Source organism: Branchiostoma floridae, chromosome 1 (genome assembly GCF_000003815.2).
Source record: "Branchiostoma floridae strain S238N-H82 chromosome 1, Bfl_VNyyK, whole genome shotgun sequence".
Taxonomy (NCBI): Eukaryota; Metazoa; Chordata; class Leptocardii; order Amphioxiformes; family Branchiostomatidae; genus Branchiostoma; species Branchiostoma floridae.
Window position 1 is genome coordinate 31,079,408 of NC_049979.1, and position 13,198 is coordinate 31,092,605.

Below are 13,198 nucleotides of genomic sequence, written 5' to 3' on the forward strand. Positions count from 1 at the left end.
AATTTTTTGTAGATATAATTTTGTTGATATACTATGACCATTTTTTAGTTTGATCTCACACAGAGATGGCCATATACCTATCTTCGTAGAATCTGTTTATTTATAATTTGCTTACATATGATTTGTATTCTAGCATCATCTCCAGGTTACCTCTGCTTTCCTTTTTTTTCAGTATGGTGATTTGATTTGATTTGTATTGGTTTAGAATTCTGTCTAATATTCTTATGACCGTATTATTGAAAGCCATTTGGTCCAGGATTGACGGAGATGTATCACTTTGAAGATTTGATAGAGAAGAAGAAATTAGAAGAAAAGGGGAAATAATACAAATACAACATATTTCAACATACCCGAGGTATTCTTGAAATATAACAAGGGCTCGTTACTGAAACACAACCAGTAGATTTCTAGCGAGGACACGTCTGTAAGTCGATTCCTTCACATGCAAAGTACCCAATTACCATGTACTGATCTAGTGGCACGCGAGGGACAGGGATGATAGTTCACACCTATTCTTTGTTGATTAACGACTTTTCGTCGAGCTTTGTTTTAATACTTTTTTTAATAGTTTCATAATGCAGTTAAGCCGCATTTTTACCTTGTACCTTTTTTCAACCTCCTTGCTTGTACTGAGTTAGAGCTGCGTACCATGATTCTTTTACGTTCGAATTTCGAAATACAACTAACGTTACAAGGTATGTATGAAGACTGTATATTGTGCCCATTTAACTAGGATTGTCTGCAAGGTCGACGTCTCTCTTCCATTTGTTTCCTTTTCACTGACTAGTTGCGAATACATGTTTGTTAACCACACCGCCTGATCTGTAATGTTTTACCAATAAACTACCAGTATCACTTTAATATATTTCAACGAATACACAGAAATGGCATAAATAGATAGTATCTAGAAGGTTATTATGAAATGTACACAAGAAGGAAACCCTTATGAAATAAAAATTTTAACATGAACGACAGTATAAGTGATAAATATAGTGAAATATTATCGAAAAAAAAGAGAATACTCAAACTTGGATTCGAACTCGAGACCATCAGTTAAAAAGTCTATTCGTTAATCCACTACGCCACGATACTTTTCTACATGTATAGGTGTGCTAATACAACTGAAATGACGGGGCGCGTGAAAATTGTTGCATGTCCATCATTTCCCAAATCTGAAGTTGTAAGATCTCTCTAGTCTCTTCACCTTTTGGTTATGAAGTAAACGTTTTAAACCGTTATAAAAAGAACAAGGAGGTTAAATAGATCAACTGTTATATAGATGAAACTCCCGCACAGTGCCTGCTTGGTGTGTGTTTATGACATTTACATGATAGACAGTGTGAGAATGGCCCGCCACTCGTTCGGGCTATTCACACCGTAGTAATTGTCGTTGACCTGTCCTCGCTAGAAAGTTACTGGGTGTGTTTTAGCAAACAAAGGGGGGGGGGGCTCTTTTGACACCCCCCACCACCCACCCACCCCTTAGTAATTTCACAACAGCTTGGGTTCCGATCACCATATTGAAAGGGGATGATGTACTACTAAAGTTTTATATTTTTTTATTATTTTTGGTATCGTTCTGACTTAATATGACGTAATTATGACGTCATAATATCATATCTTGGCTGAAATCGTCTAAATATGAAATTTCAGCTATAGATACAGGTAATAAACAAAACGATGACCATAAAGGTTATATTATTGGTGTCTAAGTATGCCAAGTCTTTTGTTGCCAATAACGACGACACAGACGCCTAAATGATGTTTGAAAATGACGTCATTTGTCCGCCATCTTGGATCGACAAGCTTGCATTTTCTAAAATACGAGGGTTTTTTTCACATATAACCCCAAAACCAATAAAACTGGAACAAAAAAGGTTCAAGTAATTGTATTATAATATAATTATAACAATTGTATAGAGAATTAGAAGGTCTTGGATTGAAGAACAAACGGATTTATCATTGAAAATCTCATTGTCCGGCATCTTGATTTTTGACCCATGACGTCATCAAATTAGCAAAAATTATGAATATTTAATTGAAATTGTAAGTTAATATTACATTACATGTTAATGATATAGATAAAAAGTTTGGTCTAGCAATAAAACCTTGAAATACCATAATTCAAACTGAAATTAGTAAATTTGGTAAAATATGCCTGTCAATAGCCCATTGCCATGGCAAAAGGGAAACATTACAAACTAATTTTTTGCAGTATTGTTGCCAACAATATTTTATGAAAAGTCACAAAGTTTTGTAGTCCTATTATACGTCGTTCGGCAGTTATACGACGTCAAAGTCGGCGCAGGCACTTTTAACACCCCCGGTCTAGATAGGGTTAAAAACTTATCGTATGACCACGAAACTTTCAGAAATGAATAAACTTGTAAAACCAAATCCTAAAAAAAGCTTTTGTGTCATTGTGACGACATTATTATGTCATTTAGCTAATAAGGGCGGCCATCTTAAATTTTGACCAATGACGTCGTAAAATTAGCATAAATTATAATTTTTGAACCATGAAAAATACATTGAATTTCATAGAATTTAATTGTTGTAAGAAAACAAGTTTATTTTACAAAAAAACATTAAATCGAAATTGGCGATTTTTCGCAAAAATATGCCTGACAGAATTCGGTTGCTATGGCAACCAACAAAAAATGATAAACTTACTTAATTGACATAAAAATTTTGCTAACAATGTTTTGTGATAAATTATCTCGTAGCTTTAGCACTAGCCGTTCATGAGTTATGCGACATAACAATTGCTGAGGGCCTCATTTAATAATGGTATAAAACTGGTAATAGAATTTAGAAATGAAAATTACCTCAAGTAATGAATGAAACTTATCGCTTGTCTGTACCATTCCGCACCTGCTTGACTCTTCTAAACCTAAATTTTCCTAGTAGTGGATGATTTTAAGGTGACAAGGTTAAAACAGGAATGCTGGCACTTAAACACCGTATGCAACAGGTACCTCAAACTCTTGCTGCTATAGAAATCTATCTACAGGACCGGAGAACTCAATACTTATGTAATATGGTGTACAGCAAATTGCATGGTTTTTCGCGTAGCTTTGTACTCTTTTAACTAGAACAGTCAAATAAACAACTATCACACCAGGCAGGCTCAAAATGTACACAGACCAAACTACACACGCCGAACAGGCCAACAAAAATTTGCCCTCAACAAACTGAATCCAAACTGACCTCTGACTCCTATGATAAAAGATCTATCATTTCTAAGTTTATTTATGTTTTGTTTTGTTCTGTTCATATGCTTGTAATGAGTTTCTTTAATTAATGATCTGAAGTTGTTAGTGTTGATTTGAGCCTCAAGCACCCGACCTTTTTTTGCGACTAAAATGACCGAGTGGGGTCAAACGGACCCCAAAATGTTTGTTCATAAAAACTTAGTTCCAATCATCATATGTGATCATTGTACATACATTGCTCCGTCAATGTAAGAGGAATATTTTGAGATCTTAAAGCGTTGCTAATTCCACCTCATCATCAAAATTTATGCAAATAATCAGAAGGACTGCGTTTTGCACTGAACCTATTCTGACCAGAGAGGGGGATTTTGAGGCCTTCAGCAATTGTTATGTCGCATAACTCATGAACGGCTAGTGCTAAAGCTACGAGATAATTTATCACAAAACATTGTTAGCAAAATTTTTATGTCAATTAAGTAAGTTTATCATTTTTTGTTGGTTGCCATAGCAACCGAATTCTGTCAGGCATATTTTTGCGAAAAATCGCCAATTTCGATTTAATGTTTTTTTGTAAAATAAACTTGTTTTCTTACAACAATTAAATTCTATGAAATTCAATGTATTTTTCATGGTTCAAAAATTATAATTTATGCTAATTTTACGACGTCATTGGTCAAAATTTAAGATGGCCGCCCTTATTAGCTAAATGACATAATAATGTCGTCACAATGACACAAAAGCTTTTTTTAGGATTTGGTTTTACAAGTTTATTCATTTCTGAAAGTTTCGTGGTCATACGATAAGTTTTTAACCCTATCTAGACCGGGGGTGTTAAAAGTGCCTGCGCCGACTTTGACGTCGTATAACTGCCGAACGACGTATAATAGGACTACAAAACTTTGTGACTTTTCATAAAATATTGTTGGCAACAATACTGCAAAAAATTAGTTTGTAATGTTTCCCTTTTGCCATGGCAATGGGCTATTGACAGGCATATTTTACCAAATTTACTAATTTCAGTTTGAATTATGGTATTTCAAGGTTTTATTGCTAGACCAAACTTTTTATCTATATCATTAACATGTAATGTAATATTAACTTACAATTTCAATTAAATATTCATAATTTTTGCTAATTTGATGACGTCATGGGTCAAAAATCAAGATGCCGGACAATGAGATTTTCAATGATAAATCCTTTTTTTTTTTACTCAAATACCCTCAAATTCTTTATACAATTGTTATAATTATATTATAATACAATTACTTGAACCTTTTTGGTCCAGTTTTATTTGGTTTTGGGGTTATATGTGAAAAAAACCCTCGTATTTTAGAAAATGCAAGCTTGTCGATCCAAGATGGCGGACAAATGACGTCATTTTCAAACATCATTTAGGCGTATGTGTCGTCGTTATTGGCAACAAAAGACTTGGCATACTTAGACACCAATAATATAACCTTTATGGTCATCGTTTTGTTTATTACCTGTATCTATAGCTGAAATTTCATATTTAGACGATTTCAGCCAAGATATGATATTATGACGTCATAATTACGTCATATTAAGTCAGAACGATACCAAAAATAATAAAAAAATATAAAACTTTAGTAGTACATCATCCCCTTTCAATATGGTGATCGGAACCCAAGCTGTTGTGAAATTACTAAGGGGTGGGTGGGTGGTGGGGGGTGTCAAAAGAGCCCCCCCCCCTTTGTTTGCTAAAACACACCCAGTAACTTTCTAGCGAGGACAGGTCAACGACAATTACTACGGTGTGAATAGCCCGAACGAGTGGCGGGCCATTCTCACACTGTCTATCATGTAAATGTCATAAACACACACCAAGCAGGCACTGTGCGGGAGTTTCATCTATATAACAGTTGATCTATTTAACCTCCTTGTTCTTTTTATAACGGTTTAAAACGTTTACTTCATAACCAAAAGGTGAAGAGACTAGAGAGATCTTACAACTTCAGATTTGGGAAATGATGGACATGCAACAATTTTCTCGCGCCCCGTCATTTCAGTTGTATTAGCACACCTATACATGTAGATAAGTATCGTGGCGTAGTGGATTAACGAATAGACTTTTTAACTGATGGTCTCGAGTTCGAATCCAAGTTTGAGTATTCTCTTTTTTTTCGATAATATTTCACTATATTTATCACTTATACTGTCGTTCATGTTAAAATTTTTATTTCATAAGGGTTTCCTTCTTGTGTACATTTCATAATAACCTTCTAGATACTATCTATTTATGCCATTTCTGTGTATTCGTTGAAATATATTAAAGTGATACTGGTAGTTTATTGGTAAAACATTACAGATCAGGCGGTGTGGTTAACAAACATGTATTCGCAACTAGTCAGTGAAAAGGAAACAAATGGAAGAGAGACGTCGACCTTGCAGACAATCCTAGTTAAATGGGCACAATATACAGTCTTCATACATACCTTGTAACGTTAGTTGTATTTCGAAATTCGAACGTAAAAGAATCATGGTACGCAGCTCTAACTCAGTACAAGCAAGGAGGTTGAAAAAAGGTACAAGGTAAAAATGCGGCTTAACTGCATTATGAAACTATTAAAAAAAGTATTAAAACAAAGCTCGACGAAAAGTCGTTAATCAACAAAGAATAGGTGTGAACTATCATCCCTGTCCCTCGCGTGCCACTAGATCAGTACATGGTAATTGGGTACTTTGCATGTGAAGGAATCGACTTACAGACGTGTCCTCGCTAGAAATCTACTGGTTGTGTTTCAGTAACGAGCCCTTGTTATATTTCAAGAATACCTCGGGTATGTTGAAATATGTTGTATTTGTATTATTTCCCCTTTTCTTCTAATTTCTTCTTCTCTATCAAATCTTCAAAGTGATACATCTCCGTCAATCCTGGACCAAATGGCTTTCAATAATACGGTCATAAGAATATTAGACAGAATTCTAAACCAATACAAATCAAATCAAATCACCATACTGAAAAAAAAGGAAAGCAGAGGTAACCTGGAGATGATGCTAGAATACAAATCATATGTAAGCAAATTATAAATAAACAGATTCTACGAAGATAGGTATATGGCCATCTCTGTGTGAGATCAAACTAAAAAATGGTCATAGTATATCAACAAAATTATATCTACAAAAAATTCTAAAGCCAGAAGCAATAACCAACATTATCATACATTGTCAAATAAGTGAAACGTTTAGAAAAGGGGCCAAGCATCATGATTTCTTATCGCCTGAGAATTATTTCCATACAAATATCTTTGCATTCACATTAATTCTAACTAAAAAAAGTTGCACTGATCTGCCAGGAGATAATCAATATAAATAATCATATTATTTCCGCAGGGTAGACAATAAACAAAGTGTACAGTAACGCAATAAAGAGGATACCGACGAAGCTGATGCGGGTAAACATACATAAAAAACAATACACAAAAACATGAGGATTTTTCCTCATTTGCCGACAGGACAATATCTATAGCATCATCGCGCTTTTTCTCTTAACCATCTGCTAGAAGGACAGCAAACTTTGCTTTTCAGGTACACGAATTGACACTTTACTGTCTGCACGGTTCTTACCTGCCTTAGCTGTCATAGGTACCTGGTTCGTCCATGCTGTCTGTAGTGGTGGAGGGAGGTGCTCTTGTACTGCCAAGCCTGTTCTGGCAGTATTCGGCTCTCTATCCGTGGAAAATCCTTGTTTTCGGATTTTTTTAATGTAAGATAGCAGCGCAGAATATTCAGATTTGTCATGGATTTCTAGCAAAAATATAAACAGAATACGATTCCGTATCCATTGACAATCCCTATGTTTTTCAGTTTTTCCGAATAACGGTATCCGACGTTCGGATTTGCTACAAATTCCTTGTGTGATTCACCCGTAGTCGCAAAAAATACAAGGAAATATCTGTTATTTTCCACATGGATACGATGTAATCTCGTGCAATGTTAGTAAAATACGACTTCTTTTGAAAGCTTCCTCTAGAGCTAAATATGGATTTATTGTTGAGTGTATGTTTACTATGTCCATGGAGGTAAATATTGCTGCTTATGTATGTATGTACAAATGTCAACCGTATTGTGTAGCAATATTTTGTTTTTTTGTTTCAAATGTTTTAGTACGTTTTTTTGTATGTTTTGGCATGTTTATTTTTAGTTAAGTATTTCAGTGGTAAATGATTTACATGTATTCATGGAATTTAAGTATTCATGGGAACACCCCTTGAACCATATTGTTCATTCCCAGGTCAAAGTTTACCAAAGCCTTTATATGCAGTGTGACAATTATGTAGAATGCAGTTTCGACAACTTGGATTGACGATTCAGCAGTCTTGCATGGATGGGTTTTAGCTTTAACCATTTGGTGGATACCAAAGGTCGGTATATATTAAGATGTAATTTTTTAAGAGCACCTTCTTAAGTTGGAAAAAAAGGTAAGGTCTTTCATGCATGTTTCTCTTTCTCTACTTGTTTATTTCTGTGCGTGTGTGCTTACTGGCCCACTAGTTGAGAAAGAGTATCACTGATTATCGCTGTCGAATAAAGAAACAAAATAATAACATTTTTATTTTGTGTTCCAGGTGAATCGAATTCCACAGAATTCCACAGAATACAACCTGGAATACAAACTTGCAGCAAGTATAAGGGGTTAAAAGTTATCAAAGTCTACAGAAAGCATTGAGCTGTTCCTGTTGTGATATCCAGAGAAACATTAAACATGATCCTGAGACGTCACATACATAAGTTTTATGCAGTATCAGTTTTTGGCACTTTTTTTCTATTGTGGTACATAACACATGAACAAACTGGTATTTACAGCCTCAGTTTGTACCATTCAACTCCAAAACATGCTTTGGACGGACTGTCAAGGCAGCCCATTTCAAGATGTGTTGCGAATATAGCAGCTGACCCTTCTGTTGATTCCAATGCAAAGTTTTATTCAGTCTGGAATGACTCAGTAAAGGGCGGACATGTCGGTGAAAATGTGGTCAAAACAGTCGTTTTCTGGACCAAAATGTGGAAAAAACACTTGAACGTGTACATGCCGGGAAAGGAAGGCAAGTTGTGCCCCACGCTGCCACAGTGTACCTTTACAACAAGCGCAGAAAATATTCACACAGCCGATGCTGTTATCTTTGAAAACAGTCAACTTCCACTTACGTACCTCGAGTCAGAAATGCCACAAAAACGTTCCCAACATCAACATTGGATCTGGCTGATTTCTGAATGCCCTAATTATCTTACAATAAATTTGAACTCGTATAGCGGTGTTTTTAACTGGACTATTACGTACAGGACTGACTCCGACGTGTCCGGCGCCTGGGGATCTCAACATTTGGTATACAAGAGACTCAAGGATGCTGATCTTGATCCCAACACAGACTATTCCAAAGGGAAAACCAAGCTTGCCGTCTGGTTTATCAGTAAATGTTCATCGAGAGCTCATCGTATTTTGTATGCCCAGGAATTAGTAAAGCATTTGCATGTCGATATCTTTGGTAAATGCGGAAGGATTGTTTGTGAAAAACAAGACTTTCAATGCACAGTGAGACACATTAGACAATACAAGTTCTATCTTGCGTTTGAAAACATGAAGTGTAAACAATATATAACGGAAAAATATTGGAGGCATGCTCTTACTAATAATGTTGTTCCAGTTGTGCTGGGAGCCCCCAAAAAAGACTATGAGTACTTGACTCCTCCAAACTCTTTTATACACGTGGATGACTTTGAATCACCAAAAGCTTTAGCAGATTATCTGAAGCTACTTGACAAGGATACGGAGATGTACAATTCTTACTTTAAATGGAAGACTAACCCCCCTAAAAATATCCCTTTGGATGATGGAGTCTGGTGCAACTTATGTAGAAAGCTGTTGGGGATATGCCCTAATACAAGAAAGATGTATACAAACTTAGATAAATGGTACAGAGGTGAGAACAACGACGAATGTGAACCGGTAAGTGATGTTGAATATCATGAGGTACATTTTACAACTGACAATTAAGATAATTACCACTTTTACCATAAGTAATTACTGAAATGAGACTACCAATATTCCCCTTTATTATACTTGTGTAATTATCTGGGTAACATTTATTGCAACAAATCTTTATTAAATACCATAGGAAAATAGTAAATTTGACATTATTATCCGTCTTTTTATATTTTCTGACAATTTTCTTAAAAGGGGAAAAATTAATTGGCGAGTGTGTGTTGACCTTGTAGCCGAGAAAAGGTAGCTTTTCTTTCAATATCAGTCAAAAAGGTCGTACCAGATATCTTGTTCTAACTCGTCCAGTGGGTTAGTAGCTAAATTAACTACAAACAAATAGCACAAATAGCACATATGCAGGACTCAAAGCAACAAAACTTATACTAATCTACCTATATGATTAATTGTATGTAATTGCAGCTAAGGCAGGAAAGAATCTGTATATCAACTTACCTCTAAGGACTGACCGCTGCATTTTCCTGCTTGTTTTTTTTTTTAATATTATTAAGAAAACTATTGTCAGAAAGACAGAAATATAACAAAAATACTTGGATAATTGCAACAAAAGTTAATAGTTATTACAACTCCTTGTTACTGCATAGACTTCGGCGATAGACACGATAAGAGTAAGAATTTACAGTGTTTTAAATATTTGGTTTTATTGTAACTGCAGTCTCTAAATTTACTCTTTCTTCATAACAACCAGCATTATGCTAGGCGTTGCACTATATATATATATATATATATATATATATATATATATATTTATATATATATATATATATATATATATATATATATATATATATATATATACATATAAGCTAGAAAAGAAGTAGACAAAATCCTTAGTTGATTTTGAAGAGGCAGAGCGTTGTACCAATCATTTAGAGTACTGGGATATAGTTTTGTGTTCTTACCTGGGCAGATACAGATGATTAGGATTTAAAATTATGTGAGAAGATTATACAATGACATAAAAATATACTACGTCATTTATATGCACACTTCAGCTAAATAAGACTGGGCTTGAATTCAACCCATTTCAATCATCCAGCACTGATCAGTTTATGTAGTGTATACAAAAAAAGCTTTGTGTACTACTGAATTTTGATAATCGTTAAGCAGTTATTGTCATCTGAGCCTTGTGCTGTAAGCGTGAACCTGTCATAGTAGTTAAAAAGACTCCAAATGCGGGAGATTGACAGTTTTATTGGTGATTCACAATTGTATCCTAGGATAGACTTAGTCCACGTAATTTGTTTTCGCAACCCTACTTTACTGCCACAAACAACGAAATACTGTAAGCAGGGGAGGCAATTATAGTGATGTGTATTGTTAGTAAAATGCTTTTTATTACTTGTAGACTGAATAATTTCAAAGACATCCGTGGCGTGATTGTATTTAATTGAATACGTCAATGATGAAATATTAGAATTAAAAAACGTTCGATTTTGAGTTTGCAAAAGTAGACAGCATCGGCAAAGTCAATAAGAAAATACATATCTTACTTTTCATTAATTTAAAAATGGCTGAATATCCAACATGTCTATCTAAGGGACATAAGGTGATCATATGATTACTTTTTTTATGAACTGTCATGGGAGTTACTTGATGGCAATATTTAAAGGTGTGTATATTATCATGCCAAAAAAATTACCCCATAATGTATTTCTTTGTGCCTTTCATGTACTAACAACGAGTGATCCAATTCAAGATAAAATGTGTCAAGAACGCCTTTGTGTATTCATTGTAAATGTAGATTATAGTAAAAGCAAGGTACAATGCCATATATTTTTAAATAATACATGTAGCACACAAGGTAGCACACAGTGCAAGTGTGCAGTCTCTGTATGGTTATTTTTCTTAATTTTCTTGAACCCTCAAACACATAACATTTTGTTCAATATCTCATTTCCAATTCTTGTCGATGATCATTGTTCATAGATTACTTCGTCAATGTAAGAGGAATGTTGTGACATCGCAAGGTGTAGCTTATTCCAGCTCATTATCATAAGTTATGCAAAAATATTCATAAGGACCAATTTTGCCCTAACCCTATTCTGACCAGGGAATGGAATTTTGAGGCCTACAAGAACTTTTATGTCTCATGATTCATGAACAACTAGCGCTAAAATTACCAAACATGCAAAACATTGGAAACAACAGGACTGATGTAGACATCATTTCAAAGACTATCACATGTTTAGTCAGTCTAGAGAGTCTTGCTTGGCCCGTTGCTACTTTCCCACCGACAGTCTGGATTCCTTGTCATAGTTTAGTCTGTTCGTGGCGCAGTAGCGGATATTAGCACAGGTACCGGTTGAATCAGGAGGTTTCGGAATTACTTAACTGGATGATGGAAAAGTAACCTGGAATCGTTCTGCATTCTTTTTTAAGGTGTCGGATGTGGCTGGTCTCAAGCGTTAAAGGGTTTCATATCAACTGAGTCTTGGGTTTGGAGACTAAACCCAGTGGAATCATCCGGGTCAGCAGATCCTCTATGATACCGCTCGGTTTATACGGATATATCCACTCCAGGCATCATGGAAATATAAACAAAGGTTGTCTTCAGCTTTTAGCCAATTTCTTCACAGACGACTCGCCAGATCGGGAGGTTGTCCCCGTAGACTTTGAGATTAGCTTTGTCGATGTTTTCCTTGGCAATAAGATCTGTTATCAACTAAAAGGAACAATTTGGATGTTTTCTCAGAGCATCGTTAAATGCCAACTTTTCGTGTTCTTGGCAGATACAAGGGTTTTTCTTTAAAAAAAAAACATAAAGAGTTTAGGCCGTCATTTTTTCGTTAAAAAGGTCGACGAATTATTAGTCAAATACTTCGCAATGGGACCGCGGATGTCATACCATAGTTTTGACATTTTTCTAACTTTTTATAGCTTTATTTTATCAACAATGTAACTTATTGTATCTTTTGAAATGTCTTTTTAGATTTAAAACTTAATGAAGCTTTAATCGTAATGAACCAGGTTTAACCCGTCAAATATATTCTCTTTCAACACCAGAGGCTTGCAGAACTCATAATTTTTTGCCTTTCCACCACCTCTCCAGGTCTGTATAAACTTTTTTTTCAGTCGGGCTACTGTTCAATAGCTTTTCACAAAGAACACACCATTGGCCTGGGATCTTTGGGATGGCTTTAGGGGGGTTAGTTCTCCAAATGAAGAACCGGTTGTATAGATCATCATTTTTGTCAAGCATCTTTATGTATCGAGCCAAAGACTTTGGTGATTCAAAATCATCAACGTGAATAAAGCTATTTGGAGGGGTAAATTTTTCATAGTCACTTTTGGGTGGACCTATCACTATGGGCACAACGCCGTTGACCAGAGCATTATGCCAGAATTTCTCAGTGATATATTCTTTGCACCTGTAACTTTCAAAAGCTAGGTAGAATTTGTACTGCTGAATTGTAGCAGACATGCAAGTCCCGTTGGTACGACTACAGACACGCCTTCCACAACCACCAAAAACGTCAATTTTTATATGCTTTGATAGTTCTTTAGCGTAGATATGCCGATGGAAAAATTTGTAGCATTTACTGACGAACCATACCACAGTACCTTTCTTTTCAGTCGAATTTTCCTTTAACCGTCCTTCCTTCAATAAGTTATAGCTTTTATAAAGAGATCCAGGGGGACCGGGGACGTCCGAGTCGTTTCTGTAAGTCATTGTCCAGTTGTAGATACCGCTGTAGGAGGTGAGATCGACGTATCGATTGTTTTCTGGACTTTCCTTCGCATACCATATCCAATATTGATGAGGGAGTCGTATACTCGGCATAAATGATCTGTTGTAAACCTTCGGTGTATCCCAAAAGTGGAAAACAACTGCGTCAGCATCTTTAACTTGCTTACGGTCGGTTGTGAAGATGCATGATTTTAAGGAGGGACAATTGAATCGTTTTATTTCATACGGTTTACCAAAAAATTGTGTCCAAAGAACAACCTTTCTTGCCGGACC

At 35.5% G+C, this 13,198-nt stretch overlaps 2 protein-coding genes across 2 annotated transcripts in view; one reads left to right on the top strand and one right to left on the bottom strand.

Annotated features, from left to right (window-relative positions):
• LOC118430745 (carbohydrate sulfotransferase 11-like) overlaps positions 1–13,198 on the bottom strand; it is a 246,314-nt gene that overhangs the window by 212,597 nt on the left and 20,519 nt on the right. The gene's annotated exons all lie outside the window — the stretch shown is intronic.
• LOC118430705 (glycoprotein 3-alpha-L-fucosyltransferase A-like) lies at positions 8,145–9,255 on the top strand. Its single transcript, XM_035841705.1, has one exon. It carries the CDS (start codon positions 8,236–8,238, stop codon positions 9,226–9,228), a length of 993 nt encoding a protein of 330 aa, XP_035697598.1. The 5' UTR covers positions 8,145–8,235; the 3' UTR covers positions 9,229–9,255.

Coding starts and splice junctions, on each gene's coding strand:
- LOC118430705 (XM_035841705.1), top strand. CDS start 8,236: ATGTGGAAAAAACACTTGAACGTGTACATGCCGGGAAAGGAAGGCAAG.